Source organism: Tupaia chinensis, unplaced genomic scaffold (assembly GCF_000334495.1).
Source record: "Tupaia chinensis unplaced genomic scaffold, TupChi_1.0 Scaffold000596_1, whole genome shotgun sequence".
Lineage (NCBI taxonomy): Eukaryota > Metazoa > Chordata > Mammalia > Scandentia > Tupaiidae > Tupaia > Tupaia belangeri.
Window position 1 is genome coordinate 36,073 of NW_006160112.1, and position 18,815 is coordinate 54,887.

At 36.4% G+C, this 18,815-nt stretch overlaps 1 protein-coding gene across 1 annotated transcript in view; it reads right to left on the minus strand.

The window, feature by feature from the left end:
* LOC102501323 (vomeronasal type-2 receptor 116) overlaps positions 1–18,452 on the minus strand; it is a gene marked incomplete at its 3' end in the record, with an annotated part of 46,976 nt that extends 28,524 nt beyond the window's left edge. Inside the window, 1 exon segment of the mRNA XM_006158405.2 lies at positions 18,295–18,452. Coding sequence (XP_006158467.2) covers positions 18,295–18,452 — 158 coding nt within the window.
* Positions 18,453–18,815: the final 363 nt, after the last annotated feature.

Below are 18,815 nucleotides of genomic sequence, written 5' to 3' on the forward strand. Positions count from 1 at the left end.
TGGCGACGAGCGTGGGACACACCCAGTGCCAGAGAAGCAGCGGGGGGCCGGGCGGCCCAGGCCGGGGAACACGGCGCAGAGCCCCGGCCGCACAGGCCTGGGCCCGCCGCCGCGCAGGCCCCAAAAATTTCTTTTAAAAAATTATGCACTATGTTTAGTTGAGCTTTATTTCAGGATGCAAGGATGTTTTAACATATGCAAAAAATAAATGTAATACATTACATTAGCAGAATGTAAGATAAAAACCTTATTATCTTATCATTTGATGTAGAAAAAACATTTAATAAAATGCAACATCCCTTCTCAGGAAAGGGGCTAGCAGTTACATTACTATACTCCCAATGGCCAACTGTGGTTCAAGTGTAGGACTTGCAGGCTGGAAATTCACCCTAGGAACATGTGTGTGTGTTCCCAAAATCCTGGGAGGAGAATGGAGGAGAAAGAATTGCAGCATGGCCATCCCCTCTGGAGAGTGATTTCTCCCTTTTCCTCTCACTATCTGAGTGTGTCTCCCGTGAGCACATGCAGCCTATGGCAAAAACCTCTGCCCCCCTAGAAAGACTCTCAGCAAAATTAACATAGAGTGAACATTCCATAATAAAATAAAAGCCACTTATGACAAACCCATAGTTAACATCTTACTTAAAGGGGAAAAATTTTAATTTTTCTACTAAAAATTGGTATAATTCAAGGTTGCCCATTTTCTCCACTCCTTTTTAGCATAGTAATAAAAGTTCTAGAAATCAGACAAAAGAGTAAAAAAAGGCATTTAATAAGAAAAGAAGTTAAATTATTTCTATTTGCATATGATATGGTTCTATATATAGAAAATCCAAACTTTCCCTCCACAAAAGATACACAACTCCTGGAAGTGATAAATGAATACACTAAAGTGGCAGGTTAAAAAAATCAACATAACAATCTATAGCATTTTGGGGACCAGCAGATGATGGAATGTTTGTGTTGCTGGACTTCCATGTAGTCAATCACATTTTGAATCTTAAACCCAGTAGCTTAAAAATCACACTGGGCACCTGTGCATGTGTGCCCAAAATGCCTAGAGGAGAATGGAGTAGAAGGAATTTTCGTTCCTTATACTCTTTTTCATTTGTAAAGTTCTCACTTCTCCTTGCCAGACAAGAATGCCCTCAACTCTGCAGCCACGCCACTTCCATCTTCAGACCCCTGGCAAAATTGCGCTCTGTGCTAACGTGCAGCACATGACTTTTTCTTTATTTTCCTTATTATTTTCTTCCCACTTATTTGGTCATCACTTCCTTTATCTACACCATCCCTGGCAGTTTAGATAGTTCTAGAATTACAGTTCTGAAATATTTTAGTATTTTAAGACTCTCTGGGATCCACCCTTTTACTGAACCACCTGCGAAAAAGGAGATACTTTTCTTCATACACCTGAAGAGAATCCTTGGATCACATTGCTAAATGCAACAGAAGAAAGACTGTGGCAATCTTCATTCCACAGCAGAAAGGAAACACACTTGCTACTATTCAAGAAAACGTTCTCTTAAAAGATATTCCAAAGGGAACACATATCCCAATGGTTAGAAGTAAAAGAAACTCAGGTCTGAATAAAGCAGGAAATATGTCCCGATCAAAAAAACACAGTGACTCCCTTCCATTTCCTGACAAAATAGAGGATGTTACCAAAATGTCTGAAAAAGAATTTAGAGCGTTTGTGGTGAACAAATGCTATGAGCTAGGGCAGAAAAGAGACAATGAACTAAAGGAGATTAGAAAGTCCTTCTGCAATATGAAGGAAGAAAGAAATGGACATGCTAAGAAAGAATAAGATGGAAGTATAAGAGGTGAAGTCTGTAATATAAGAAATCAAAAACTCTCTAGAAAGTACTAAAAATAGATTATACCAAGTAGAAGATGGAATCTCTGATATAGAAGATAAACTTCTGACCTACAGAAAACTACCAAGAAGATAAGGAAAATAACAACAACATCAAAAAGTGAGGATAACATGCAAGAAATACTAGATTCCATTACATGCCCTAACATCCAAATAATTGGTATCCCAGAAGATGAAACTACTAAGGGCATGGAAAACCTGTTCCATGAACTCTTGAAAGAAAATTTCCCAAGTATAGAAAGGCACTCAAGCATCCAGACCCAAGAAATACAAAGTAGCCCAGATAGAATCAACCCAAACAGATCTTCCACAAGGCATATCATAGCCAAACTGGCAAAGACCACAGAAAAAGATAAGATACTAAAATTGGCAAGAGAGAAATGACAAGTGATTTACAAAGGTCACCCCATCAGGCTAACACCAGACTTCTCAACAGAAACAATGCAAGCAAGAAAAAAATGGGAAGATGTATTCAGTGTTAAGAGAGAAACAATTTCAACCAAGATTATTATATCCTGCAAGATTGTCATTCATATGGGAAAAAAAAAGTTTAAAATCTTCTCAGACAAATGAAATCTACAAGAAATTGCCAACACCAGACCAGTTCTCCAAGAAACCCTTAAGAAAGTACTGTTCCAGGAAAACTAAAGAAGTAACAGCCAGAACAAAAGAGTAAAAGGCAATTAAAACAATGGCCAACATAAACGTTGGGACAGGTCCAGTAACATCGATAATAACCTTGAATGTTAATGGATTAAATTCTCCAATCAAGAGACACAGACTGGCTGAATGGATTAAAAAACAAAAAACCTCCATCTGCTACCTGCAGGAAACTCACTTCATGAATAAAGACATACATAAACTAAAAGTGAAGGGTTGGAAAAAGTTTTTCCATGGAAATGGGAACCAAATAAGAGCTGGAGTTGCAATAATAATATCTGAAAAAATAGGCAAAGAGACAAAGAAGGAAACTCCATTGTAGTAAAAGTGTCAATCAATCAGGAAGATATTAATGCTTATTAATATCTATGTACCTAACATAGGATCACCCAAATATGTGAAGTAAAGACTGTGAGATCTAAAAGGGGAGATAGACTGCAACACACTAATAGTTGGAGACTTCAACACTGCACTATCCCCTCTGGACAGATCATCTAGGCAAAAAACAGGTAAAGAGATAAAGGATCTAAATGATACCATAAATCAAATGCACTTAACAGACATCTATAGAATTTTTCATCCAAAACCCATGAGATACACTTTTTTTCTCACCACCACATGGAACCTTCTCAAAGATTGACCACATCATAGGGCATAAAGTAAGCGTCTACATAATCAAAGGCATAGAAATTATACCCAGCATATACTCCGACCATGATAGAATTAAACTTGAGTTTAATCTCAAGAGAAATCCTCAAAAATACTCAAATACAAGGAAACTAAATTACCTACTCTTGAATGACTACACAACTACTGAGGAAATAAAGAGTGAAATAAAAAGATTCATGGAAGCCAGTGAAAATGAGGACACCAGTTCCCACACGAGGAACACTGCTGAAGCAGTCATAAGAGGGAAGTTCATAGCAATTAGTGCACATAAGAGGAATGTGGAAGGAATGTAAATGGATCATCTAACGTCATACCTCACAGAATTGGAAAAGCAACAGCAAAAGATAAAAAAAGAAAAAAAAAAAACTAACTCCAGGAGAAAGAAAATGATAAAGATCCAAGCAGAAATAAATGAAATAGAAAATAATCTATACAGAAAATAAATTAATAGCTGGTTCTTTGAAAAGATAAACAAAATCAATACACTATTAGCTGGAATAATTAAGAAGAGAAAAAGGAGCCAGGTGAATCAGATCTGCAATGAAGCAGTCAATATAGCAACTGGCATCATAGAAATTCAAAACATTATTAGAGGATACTATGAACATCTGTATGCCAAGAAACAAGATAATCTGAATGAGATGGACATATTCCTGGGCAAATATAATCTACCTAGATTGAGCCAGGAGGATATAGAAAGTCTGAATAGACCCATAACAAGCCAGGAGATTGAAGCAGTAATAAATAACCTCCCAACAAAGAAGAGCCTTGGCCCTGATAGATTCGCCTCTGAATTTTACAAAACTTTCAAAGAATACTTAATTCCCATTCTGTTCAAGCTATTTCTAAAGATCCAAAAGGGGAAATCTCTCTCTAATTAATTCTATGAAGACTATTATCTTTATTCTCAAAACAGACTAGGGGAGGATAAGGAACAAAAACTATAGAACAATATCCCTGACGAATATAGATGAAAAGATTCTCTACAAGATACTAGCAAATCATACCCAACAACTTATAAAAAAGATAATACATCATGATCAGGTAGGCTTTATTCCAGGAATGCAAGGTTGGTTCAACATACACAAAACCATAAATGTAATACACCATATTAATAGGAATAAAGAAAAAAACATATGATCATATCAATTGATGCAGATAAAGTATTTGATAAGATATGACATCCTTTTATGATCAAGACTCTCAGCAAAATCAACATAAAAGGGTCATTTCTCAACACAGTAAAAGCTATCTATGAAAAATTCATAATAAGCATCATCCTCAATTAAGAAAAACTGAAAGCTTTTCCACTAAAAACAGATACAAGACAAGGTTGCCCACTTTCTCCACTCCTTTTCAATATAGTACTGGAAGTCCTGGCCAACACAATCAGAAAAGGGGAAAAATAAAAGGCATTCAAATAGGAAAAGAAGAGATGAAACTGTCTCTATTTGCAAATGACAGGATTGTATACGTAGAAGACCCAATGGTTTCCATAAAAAAAATTTCTGGAAGTAATACGTGAATAGAGTAAAGTAGCAGGATACAAAATTAATATTCAGAAATATATAGCATTTCTATATATGAACAACAGGCAGACTGAGATAGAACTGAAAAAAGTTGTTCCATTTACCATAGCCACAAAAAAGTATAAGATACCTAGGGATAAATATAACTGAAGAAGTTAAAGACCTCCATAAGGAAAACTATGAGAAGATAAAAAAAAAAATAAAAAATGACACAAAAAAGTGAAAGACAATCCCATGTTTCTGGATTGGAAGAATTAATATAATCAAAAGAACAATTTTATACAAATTAATCTAAATATTTAATGCAATGAAAATCAAAGTACCAGACACATTCTTCACAGATCTAGGAAAAACAATCATAAAGTTTGTCTGGAACCATAAAAGACCATGCATTGCCAAAGCAATTATTCACAAGAAGAGTGGAGTGGGTGGCATCTCACTCCCTGACCCCAAAAATATACTACAAAGCTGTGGTAATCAAAACAGCATGGTATTGGCATTGAAACAGACAGCTGGACCAATGGAACGGAATAGAGTACCCAGAAATAAATTCCCAAACATACAGTCAACTTATTTTTTGACAAAGTGTACCAGTCAACCCAGTGGGAAATGGAAAATCTCTCCAGCAAATGGTGCTGGAAAAACTGGATTTCCACTTGTAGAAAGATAAATCTGAACCCCTACCTCTCATGTCTGACAAAAATCAAGTCAAGGTGGATCAAAGATCTAAATCTAAGACCCCAAACTATAAAACTGCTCCTGGAAAACACTGGGGAAATTCTGAGAGATATTGGGGTTGGGAAAGACTTCTTAAATAAGACCCTCAATGCACAGTCAATAGTCCCCAAAATAGACAAGTGGGATTACATCAGACTAAGATGTTTCTGCATGGCAAAAGACACAGTAATTACTGTGAATAGACAGCTCACAGAATGGGAAAATATTTTTGTAAACTGCATCAGATAACGGACTGATAACCAGAATTCACAAGGAACTCAAGAATTTGTTAAAAAAAAAAAGACGATCAATCCTACTAAAAGATGTGAGAATGAGTTGAAAAAACCACTCTCTAAAGATGAGATATGGATAGCTCAAAGGCATGTGAAAATATGCTCAACATCCCTCATTGTAAGGGAAATGCAGATCAAAACAACAATGAGATACCACCTCACCCTAGTCAGAATGACTAAGAGTAAAAAAAACAACCAAACGAACAAACAAACCAAAAAAAAAAAAAAACACCAAGAAATGATAAGTGCTGGTGGGGGTGTGGTGAAAGGCTAACTATCTTACACTGCTGGTGGGAATGTAAATTGGTCCAGCCACTGAGGAGAACAATTTGGAGATTTCTCAAAAATCTACAAATAGAACTATCATATGATCCAGCAATACCACTCCTTGGTATCTTCCCAAAAGACAGAAGAATACTTAATCAGAAAAGTGCTTGCACATTGATGTTTATTGCGGCACAATTCACAATTGCTAAGTCATGGAAACAACCCCAGTGCCCAGAAACAGATGAATGGACAGAAAAACTATGGCAAATATACTCAACGGAATATGATTCAGCCAAAAATCAACAAAACCCTGTCTTTTGACAGGAAGTGGATGAATATGGAAAACTTACTGCTGAGTGAAGCAAGCCAGGCTATGAAGGAGAGGCATTGTATATCCCACTTAATATGTACTGAGTGTCCACACTCTATGACTGAAACTAATTCACTAAAGGATGTAGCAACACAGTATATAGATGTAAATACCAGATATAGTATGTATGCAAGAGTAGGGTCTGAGGAAGGACATTTAGAAGAAAAATAGGGAGGAAAAGTATTAATGTCACAAAGAAATGTGGTATTATCTGTTGAAGATATTTTGTAGTTTTATCAACTGTATTAGGGAGAATTGTTCAGCTGTTGAAATATCCATTTTGTAAGACAAATAAGAATGCGATTGAATGTCGGGAAGCACACGAAATGAAAAATTAATTATTAAAAAAATGAAATCCTTAAAATAAAGAAATTTTAATATAATAAATAACACTTTCATAATAACCTAATGTGTAGTTTTTCTTCTGAAATTGTCAGAAGGTACATGTACTAACTAGAGAGAGATAGAAAGACACAAAGAGATAGAGAGAGAGTAGGAGTAAACATCACCATTGAGACATAGGCTGAAATCTCTTCTCAATTTTTTCCATCCTGTTGGAAGTTTGGGCATGAACATACATGTTCAGTATGTTTTTCAAGCTTCCAGGTCTAGGATTTGAATAGACTTCAGGCTTAATCACTAGGCTATGAGGCCAGCCCTATAATTACTAAATGTGAAGGGACCAGTAGATGGTATAATGGTTATGTCACTGGACTCCCACATGGCCAACCATGGTTGGAGTCTGGGCCTGGTGACTTTAAACTCATGCCAGGCATGTGTATGTGTGTGTTTGTGTGTGTGTGTGTGTGTGCCTAAAATCTTGCCAGGGGAATGGAGGAGATGGATTGTAGCATAGTCATCCCCCAGTGGAGGATGATTTCTCACTTTCTGTCTCTGTCTCTTTGGCAAGCACACATACCCTATAGAAAAAGTCTCTCTAAAATAATAACCAAATGTGTATAAATTAATACCTGGCAAGTAGACACAATTGTATTTTTCAACATTTATTGACCAATCACAAATGTAGTCATATGGTAAATTGGAATTCTCTCAAGTGATCACCTTTCAGATTTATATTTCGAGATTTATTTTTAACTGTTCATAACTATAAGACCAAGTCTAGCATAGTGCATAAAGATTAAAACCTTCCCCTCGGTTACTTGAAAACATGCCAGTGACGTGTGCAATGTATCCAGGATCTTGACAGAGTGGATGAATGGTGGGAAGGAGATAGAATTATAATTAGGCTCCATTAAAGGCATTTACTTTCTCTTGTACTCTCTTTCTTCCGCTTTTTCTAGCACACATTTCTTCTAGCATTAAACATATTCAAAATGTTATACAAAGATTAAAAATGATACACAAAATATGGGGCAAATCACCATCCATGAAAATACTATTATATTTCAATAAATTGATGAACTGAAATCATAAAGTCAAATGAGTTATAATTTTAACCCAACAGAAAGAATGTGAGCAAGAAGGGAAAACATTAAGTGGTAAAATCAGAAAAAAAAATTACAGAAAAGTAATGGTATATTTAAGATGATCTGGAAAAAAGTACATTACACAGAAAGTAACAGGGATAGTTAAAAAAATCTATTTCATATTATGCACAAAAATGAATTTTTAGCTACTCTGAAGCCCCAACTTAATGAAAAATAACATAAAAATAAACATAAATAAATAAAATAGTAAAAATGCAAAATAAATCTACTTCATGTTTATTATGATAGTTGCAATAATAATAATGCCCAGACGATAACCAATTTTGATGGGATGAACAAAATTTGGAGCTCTCATTTATGCATGATGGGATTTAAAACTGGTACAAATACTTCAAAAACAATTTTGACGGGGACCAGCAGTTAGCATAATGGCTATGTTGCTGGACTCCCACGTAGTTGACCGTGGTCTGAATCCCGGAGCCGGTGGCTTAAAACTCACGCTGGGTGCATGTGCGTGCATGCCCAAGATACTAAAAGGAGAATGGAGGAGAAGGGATAGTGGTGTGGCCATACCCCCTGGTGGGTGATTTCTCACTTTCTGTCTCTCTGTCTCTCTCTTTCTGTCTGGCAAGCACACACATCCTATGGCTAAAACCTCTCCAAAAAAAATTTTTTTTGACGATTTCTTTCAAAGTTAAACATAGAGGGAGACTGGTTCAAGTGAGCCACATTGCTGGACACCAGGTTACTTGTGGTTGCAGGAACTGCAGACCGGGACCAATGGCCAGGACCCCTTCCCCACTCACCTTTGAACTTCAGATTTGCATCATGGAACTTTAAGAAGAATTTGCCCCCTTCTCCACCCCATCCAGAAACCGGTTCAAGCAAGCAGCCTGACCAGACACCAGGATGACTGAGGCTGCAAGGCTTGACGGCCAGGACCCATGGCTAATCCCCTACCCCACTTGCCTTTGGACTCTCAGGACTTCAGTGTTTTGGATAGCATGCAGTATTCAATGTGATCTTGTCTTTACTCCTGAGGTGAAGCTCAGCAGATCATTTGGAAGCACACTTGTTCTTTAGAAAAAGGGAGGATTTTGTGTCACCCAGGAAGAGTGACAACAGTAGAGGGTACTGGTGACCAACAGGAAGGCAGAGGAGAAGAGAGATCACCAATTTTCTTTTTTTTTTTTTTTTTGAGAGGTTTTTGCTTTAGGGTGTGTGCGCTCGCCAGACAGACTGAGAGAGACAGAGAGACAGAAAGCAATAAATCACTGCCCAGGGGGGATGGCCATGCCACAATCCCTTCTCCTCCACTCTCCTTCTTGGGATCTTGGGCACACACGCACACACACTCGGTGTGAGTTTTAAGCCACCGGGTCCGGGAAGCAAACCGTGGTCGACTACGTGGGAGTCCAGTGACATAGCCATTATTCTAACTGCTGGTCCCAAGAGATCACCAATTTTCTACTCCTGCATAATTTGAATTCTCAGAGATAGCTTGAATAATAAACGAAAGAACATATAAATCACCAGGTGACTAGGAACAACTGCAGAGACACAAGAAATATGAGCTACCAACAAAATGTCCCTCCCCCAAGGGAAAACATCAATTGCACATAATTCACAGACAACACAATGGAAGTCTTGGACATGTCAGATAATTCAGAATATTTGTAGTGATCAAACTAATTGAGATGCAAGAGAAAAGAGATAATGAGCTCCAGGAGATGAAGAAATTCTTTTATCATTTGAAAGAAGAAATAAACACCTTAAAAAGAATAAAATGGAACTGTAAGGGATGAAGAATGTGATACAGGAAATTAAAACTTCCATCGAAAGTATTAAAAGTAGGTTAGATCACACAGAAGATAGAATCTCAAATGTAGAAGACAAAAATTTCGACCTAGAAAAAAGTATTAAAAAGAAGGAGAAAACAACCAAAAAAACAATGAGGATAATATAGACAATATAGGAGAAATAATAGATACCATCAAACATCCCAACATCTGGATAATTGGTATCCCAGAAAAGGAAGAAATTAATAAGGGCATTGATAACTTATTTCATAAAACCTTGGGAAAAAAATTTCTAAATCTAGAGTGACATTCAAGTATCCAGACCCAAGAAACACATAGGACCCCAAATAGAATCAACCCAAAATATCCTCTCTGAAGCACATCATATCCAGATAGGCCAAAACCACAGACAAAGACAAGATACTAAAATAGTCAAGGAAAACTTCAAATTTCCTACAAATGTCATTCCTTCAGGCTAACATCAGATCTCTCATTGAAAACCATTCAGTCAACTGATTTTTGACAAGGGGTACCAGTCAATCCAGTGGGAAAGGAAAACTTCTTCAGCAAATGGTGCTCAAAAAACTGGATTTCCACCTGTAGAAAGATGAATCTGAACTCCTACCTCTCACCTTTGACAAAAATCAAGTCAAGGTGGATCAAGGATCTAAATCTAAGACCCCAAACTATAAAACTGCTTCTAGAAAATGCTGGGGAAACTCTGGGAGACATTGGGGTAGGAAAAGACTTCTTACATAAGTCCCCCAAAGCACAGTCGATAATCCCCAAAATAGACAAGTGGGATTACATCAGACTAAAACATTTCTGCATGTCAAAAGACACAGTAATTAGTGTGAATCGATAGCCCTCAGAATGGGAAAATATTTTTGTAAATTATGCATCAGATAAGGAAATGATAACCAGAATACACAAGGAACTAAAGAAGCTGATTGGAAAAAAGATGATCAACCCTATTAAAAGATGGGAGAAGGATTTGGAAAAAAAACACTCTCTAAAGATGACATACGAATAGCCAAAAGGCACATGAAAAAACACTCAACATCCCTCATTGTAAGGGAAATGCAGATTAAAACAACAATGAGATACCGCCTAACCCCAATCAGAATGTCTAAGATTAAAAAAAGCCAAAAAATGATGTGTTGGTGGGAGTGTGGTGAAAGGGGAACGCTCTTACACTGCTGGTAGGAATGCAAATTGGTCGAACCACTGTGGAGAACAATTTGGAGATTACTCAAAAGTCTACAAATAGAACTACCATATGATCCAGCAATCCCATTCCTTGGAATCTACCCAAAGGACAGAAGAATTCTTCATTGGAAAAGTGATTGCACATCAATGTTTATTGCGGCATTTTTCACGATGGCTAAGACATGGAACCAACCCAAATGCCCCCGTACAGATGAATGAATTGAAAAACTGTGGCACATATATTCTATGGGATAGTATTCAGCCATAAAAAAAAAACAACAAAACCCTGGCTTTTGACAGAAAGTGGAAGAATATGGAAGATTTACTGCTGAGTGAAGCAAGCCAGGCTATGAAGAAGAGACACTGTATGTCCCCACTTAATATATTCCGAGTGTCCACACTCTATAACTGAAGCTGACGAGCTAAAGGATGTACAAACATAAGAGATGGGTGTGAATGCAAGATGTGGTGTGTGTGGAGGAGTGGGGCCTGGGGAAAAACATTTGGAGGAGGGATACAGAGACAGCATTGTTGAGACAGGGAAGTAGTATTGTTATATTTTGATCAACTGGACTGGGGAGAAATGTTCACATATTGAAATCATGACCTTGTAAGCTAAAAAATGTGATTGAATGTATTAAAAAATGGAAAAAATAAAAAATAAATAATAATAAAAAGAAAACAATGCAGGCATGGAAAAAAATGGAGAAATACAATCAAAGTGTTAAATGAAAAGCTATTTCAACCAAGAATACTATAGCTGGCAAGATTATTCATTTGGTTAAAAAAATAAAAACATTCTCAGATTAACCAAACCTGAAAGAATTTACAAACTCCAGGCCAGCTCTTCAAGAGGTTCTAAAGGGATTTCTATACCAGAAAAAAACTAAAAAGTCAGACAGACAATTATAAAAGAACAAAAAAAGAAAAAGTAAAACAAAATATCTCACTTAATAATACAAATGGGTCGGGAAATATCAATAACATTGAATGTTAATGAATTAAATTATCCGATTTAGAGATACAAAGTAGATGAATGAAAAATGAAACAGAAACTCCCTAGCTGTTTCCTATGAGAAACAACCCTATGGATAAAGATACACATAGAGTAAAAAGTGAAGGGCTTGAAAAAGATATTCCATGCAAATGGAGATAAAAAAAGGGCTGGAGTTGCCATACTGACTTCAGACAAAATAGACTTCAAAACAAAGACTGTAAGAAGAGACAGAGAAGTGCATTATATAATAGTGAATGGGGCAATTCTTCAAGAAGACCTAATGCTTATGAATTTCTATGTATCCAACTCAGAAGCACCTAAGTATGTGAAGGAAAGACTGCCTGAGTTAAAAGGAGGGATGGGGTGCAACACTATAATTGTTGGGAATCTCACCATGCCATTATATCCTTTAGACAGATCTTCTAGACAAAAACATAGAGAAATACAGTACCTAAATGATACTATAAATCAAATGGGCTTGACAGACATCTATAGAACTTTCCACCCTAAGACCACAAAATATACATTTTTCTCACTCTGACATGGAACCATATCAAAGATTGACCATATGATAAATTAAGTCTTTGCAGAGTCAAAGTCATAGAAACTATATCCAGATATTTTCTGACTATGATGGAATTAAATTCATTATTAATATCAAGGCACATCCTTGAAAATACACAAACCCAAGGAAACTTAGCAACTTACTTCTGAATGACTTCTTAACTACTGAAGAAATTAAGTCTGAAATTTATAAAAATTATGGAAACAAATAATAGTGAATACATGAGTATCCATAATCCATGAGACAAGATAAAAGCAGTCAGATGGGGGAAACTCATGGCAATTTGTACACATAAGAAAATGAGGCAAAGTTGGCGACAACTAACATCATGCCTCAGGGAATTAGAAAAACAACAACAACAACAAAATGCCAGGTGAAAAGAAGTAAAAGTTTCAAGCAGAAATAAATGAAATAAAAAAAAAAAACTATACAGGAAATAAATGAAAGCAAACACTGAATTTTTGAAAAGATTACCAAGATTGACACACCATTAGCTAGACTGATATAGCAGAAGAAAAAAAAAACAGATAAATCAAATACGTGATGGAACAGGCAACATTACAACACATAATAGAGATACAAAGCATCATTAGAGTGTACTATGAGCAACAATATATCAAAAAGCAAGAGAACATGGAGGAGATGGACAAATTCCTGGAAGCATAAAATCTACAAAGATTAAATCAGGAAGACTTACAAAACCTGAATAGAGCTATAACAAGCCATTAATTTAAATCAGTAATAAATAACCTCCCAACAAAGAAAAGCTCATATCCAGATGACTTAACTTCTGAATTCTACAAAACTTTTAAAGAAAAGTTAACCCATATCCTACACAAATAATTTTTAAAGATCCAAAAGGAAGAAATTTTTTCAAATTCATTTTATGAGGCCTCCTTCATTCTTATTCCCAAAACCAATAAGGACATGGTGAAAAAGAAAATCTACAGACCAATATCATTGATGAGTGTAGTTGCAAAAGTTATCAACAAAATACTTGCATGTCATATCCAACAACATATAACAAAGTTTATTCATCAGGATCAGGTAGGCTTTATCCCAGAGATGCAAGAATGGTTCAATGTTACTCCACAAAAATATAATACACCATATTAACAGAAAGATAAAAACCATATGATTGCTTCAATTGATGCAGAGAAAGTATTTGATTAAACACAACACCCTTTAATGATTAAGACTCTCAGTAAGATTGGTATAGAAGGGTCATTTCTCAATACAATAAATTCCATATATGAAAAACCTATAGCTAATGTTATACTGAATAGGGGAAGTTAAAAACTTTTCCACGGAAAATTGGTACTAGACAAGGCTGCGCACTTTCTCCACTAGTTTTAAATACAGTGCTAGAAGTCTAGCCAATGCAATCAGAAAAGAGAACAACATAAAAAATAATTTAAATAGGCAAAGAAGAGTTGAAAATATCTGTATTCGGTGGTGACATGATGGTATATTTAGAAGACCCAAAGTTTTCCATGCAAAAACTTCTTGAAGAAATAAATGAATTAAGTAAAGTAGCAAGATACAAAATCACCATCTAAAAATCTGTATTATTTCTATATGCAAACAATGTGAATGAAGTAAAGCTGAGGAAATAAATCCCTTTTACAATAGCCACAAAATGTATAAAATACCTATCGATAAATCTAAGAAAGAAAATCATGAAAATCTTTAAAAAGATATCAAAAAGGACACTAAAAAACAGAAGGACATTCCATGTTCCTGGATTGGAAGAATTAATAAAATCAAAATGACAATTCTACCCAAATCAATTTACATATTAATTGCAATTCCAATCAAAACTCAGGGACATTCTTCATGGATATAGAAAAGACAATCATAGAATTTGTCTGGAATCATAAAAGATCATGTATTGCCAAAGAAATCCTGTGCAAGAAGAGTGGAGTGAGTGGCATATCACTCCCTGACCCTGAAATATACTATAAAGCTGTGATAATCAAAACAACATGGTACTGGGACAAAAACAGACAGGTGGACCAATGCAATAGAATAGAGACCCAAGAAATAAACTCCAAAACTTGCAACTAACTGATTTTTGACAAAGGATACCAGTCAATCCATTGGGAAAAGGTAAACCTCTTTAGAAAATGGTGCTAGAAAAACTGGGTATACACCTGCAGAAAGATGAAACTGAAATGCCATCTTTTGCCACTAACAAAAAAATCAACTCAAAATGCATCAAAAATATGAACCTAAGAACTCAGACTATAAAACTACTGGTATAAAACATTAGGGAAGCCCTGGGAGACATTGGGGTAGGCAAAGACTTTTTAAATAAAACTCCCAAAGCACAGGCAATAATTCCTAAAATAGACAGGTGGGACTATATCAAATTAAGAAGTTTCTGCACAGCAAAATTGACAACCCGCAGAATGGGAGAATTTTTTAAAGTGTGCCTCAGACATAGGACTTATAACCAGAATTCAAAGGAAATTTAAGCAGCTCACTTGGGGGGAAAAAAATGAGTAACCCAATTAAAAGATGGGAAAACGAGCTGAAAAAACTTCTCCCTAAGAAAAACATATGAACAGCCAAAAACTATGTGAGGAAATGCTCAGCATTCCTCATCATAAGGGAGATGCATATTAAAGTCACAATGAGATATCACCTAACACCAGTCAGAATGGGGAAGATTAAAAATACAAAAAATAATAAGTGTTCTTGTGGATGTGCTAAATGAAGAATTCTCTTACACTCTTGGTGGGAATGTAAACTGGTTCAGCCACTGTGGAGAAAAATATGGAGGTTCCTCAATGATATACCCATAGAACTACCATTTGATCCAGTAACCCAACTTCTGGGTATCTACCTAAAGGACAGGAGAATGCTCAGTCAAAAAAACGCTTGCCCATCAATGTTTATTGCAGCACTATTTATGATTGCTAAGACATGTAAGCAATATAAATGTCCACAAAATGATGAATGGATGAAAAAAGTGTGACCCATATATTCTATGAAATACTACTCAGCTATTAAAAAAAAGATCCTGGCATTTGATGGAAAGTGGTCGAATATGGACGATCTATTTCTGAGTGAAACAAGAAATGTGAAAGAAAGATATTGTATATATCCACTTAATATATACCAACTATCCACACTTTATGGTAGAGATTAAAATATTGGTGGGCATAAAATCAATGCAGATAGTAAAGGACACATAAAATAGTGTAGAACTGGGGGGAAGAAGGGAGGAGTATGGAGAAAGATAACAAGAGAACAAATAGAAAGGCAGGACACTAGTGGGACACAGAAGTGGCTTATTATCTGTTGATGATGACATGTATAGTATTCTCAACTGGACTGGTCTGAGAAGTATTTCATGTTGGGTAAATTCTTTTTATAAGCTAAATAATATGCAGTGATTAAATATTTTTTAAAAATGATAATAATTATAATGATCAGAAAAATGATGAAAACCTATTTGATGATGATGATGTGGGTAGTAATGTCTTTGTCTTGACTTATATACATGGTATTTCTGCTAGTAAAAGAAATGTAATACACTGAAAAGATATGTGATTTGGGACCATCAGTTGCATAATGGCTATTTTGCTGGATCCCCATGTAGTTGGCCACATTGAAGTCCTGGACCCAGTGGCTTAAACTCACACTAGGTGTGTGTGCATGTATGCCAAATATCTCAAGAGGGAATAGAGAAGGGATTGTGGTGTAGCCATCCCTTCAGGGGGTGATTTCTCGCAATCTGTCTCTCTGTCTCTCTCTGTATTTCTGGAGAGTGCACATGCCTTATAGCAAAAACCCCTCAAAATGAAAAAAGATATGAGACTCAATGTAATATAAAATATTATTATGATAATAATAAATAAAATAAAAGAGAAAGAAAAAAAAGTTAGAGTTACCACATGACTCAGCCATCAAACTCCTTATCTACCCAAGACAAGTTGGAACGTATGTCCATACAAAAACTTTGTCATAAACACGTGTAGTAGTATTATGCCCAGTAGCTAACAAAATGATGGGAAAATGTCCCAAATAATTATTAAGAAATAAATGGATAAGTAAATTTGGTATACCTGTTCCTGGAAGATTATTAGGCAATGCTAAGTAATGAAGTGCTTGGGCCAACAACTTAACCTGTTGGATCCCATATGGACAACTCTCTGGTTCAGTTCTCAGACCCAGTGGAACACCAATGCATATGTGTGTGCCTTAAATTCCAACCCAATGAAGAGATGGAAGAGAAGGGATTGAGGGGTGATTATTCCACATTGAGTGGAATACTTTCTCTCTCTCCTTCTCTCTATATCTTCTTGTGACACGCTGGCAAGTACACACACTCTCTGGCAAATCAAATTTTTAAAAAAGAGGGGCCAGTAGGTGGCATAGATGTTAACGCTCTGGACTCCCAGATGGCTGACCACATTTCAAGTCCTAGACCCAGCAACTTGAATCTCATGCGGTGCATGTGTGTGTGTGTGTGTGTGTGTGTGTGTGTGTGTGTGTGCGTGCTAAAAACCCTGAGAGGAGAGTGGAGGAGAAGAGATTGTTGCCTAGCCATCTCTTCTGGGGGTTCATTTCTTATTTTCTCACTCTGTCTCTTAAGTCCTTTCAGTGAGTGCACATGTCTTACAGCAAAAATATCTAAGAAAATTAAAGAAATAAGAGAAAGTATGAAGTACTCATACATGCTACCATCTCAATAATCCTTGAAAACATTTTGCTATGTGAAAGAAGCCAGACTCAAAAAATCACATATGGTATGATTTAATTTATTTGAAGTTTTCAGAATAGGGAAATCCATAAAAACAGAAAGTAGATTATTGCTTAGCAGTAGCTGAAGAAAAATAAAAATCTGGAGAAACTGCAAATGGGTATGGGGTTTTGTTTTTGGATGACAAATATTTGGTGTTCCAGTATTTGGCAAAATGTACCAAAAGCTTTGTGAATAAAGTAGTCTCTCCTTTATTATCTTTAAATTTTTCTAGATGGTAAAGTGCTCATCAAACTGAGACAGAGGAAAAGTAAGAGATCATTCCTGAGAGGGATGACCACACTACAACCACAGAAAGTGATTTTTCACTTTTTCACTCTCTCTCTCTCTCTGGCAAGTGCATGCACCCTATAGAAAAAAAAATCATTTATCAGGGGAGAATGACCCTTCTCTTTGCTCTTTGACTCTAATGTCTAACTTCTCCAGGGAAAATGCAAAATACTGCATTATATCTGGGGTTTATGCAACTCTATCACATGCATCTCTACAGATGCCTTAACCACTGTGCTACCTGCTGGCCCCTGAAAAATTATCTTACTGATTGTTTCTGGCTCTCAGGATGACAAGCCCAACTGTCTCATATCTGAAACGTTAAATGACTGACATTTTGAGGAACATGGTCTATATAAGGCAGTGGATCTCAGGCACTCATACTTCTCTATGAGGCTCATTTGTACAATACCAGCACTGAGTCTCAGAGTTAGTCCCCTGATGCTAACACTATCCTCACATCAGGAGTTCGTGTCTCCATCTTCATGTAGGCCTTCCTTTATGGGTCTTAGCTTTCAGAGGAGCTGTCATAATATTTCATTCTGAGCCTCACAATGGCAGTGCAGACAGTGCTGATGGAGTGGATGGCATGCTACATTGATTTCTATGCTTTATCTTGAAAATTGTAAGGGAACATTATAAAGGGGGGAAAAGGTAAAAGAATAATGAGGCAGAACATCTAAATTCACTATTGTTTATTTCTATGACTTCTGTGCACCTTTATTCCTTATTCTCAAGTGATATTAATCTCATAAGCACTCACTCACACAAATGTGTATGCCACACTCCAACAGCAAACTGTGTATGACAATCATAAATACATTTGCATATACATATAACCAAGAACTTACCAAGAATATTGCAATTCTTGAGGTGATCTTAGAAAAGATTTCTGAACTATGGCTGCTTCTTCATCCACGTTATAAAGACGGAAAAACCCACCCAATACTAGGTCCCCATCTCTGTAGAAAACCGGCTTTTCATCTTGAAAACAACTCTCAGATGTCATCTCACATGTAGTTTGTAAAGGCTGAAGAAGTAGCAGGAGACAAATCAGAGAGAATGACATGTCAAAGCCTGTTAACACAGAGAAAAATCTCTATGTGTGTGCCAAGCTAAGAAGAGGATGGAATTGGATCGTGTCTGCAGGCTCAGATCTCTGCAGAAAGAATCAACTTCTGCTTTAACTGTCTAGGCACCTGTACAAAGTGTGGGTCAGACTGGCATATCAGACAAGGGCATGACTGGGAGCATTAAAAGGGCATTTCAAAGAGAATCACAGTGCTCAGCCTCTCCCTCAGTGTCACTGTGATCTGAGCAACTCAGGCTCACTGTCTTTTTACTGTTTCACTTCGGTTTCATCCGGGAGCTC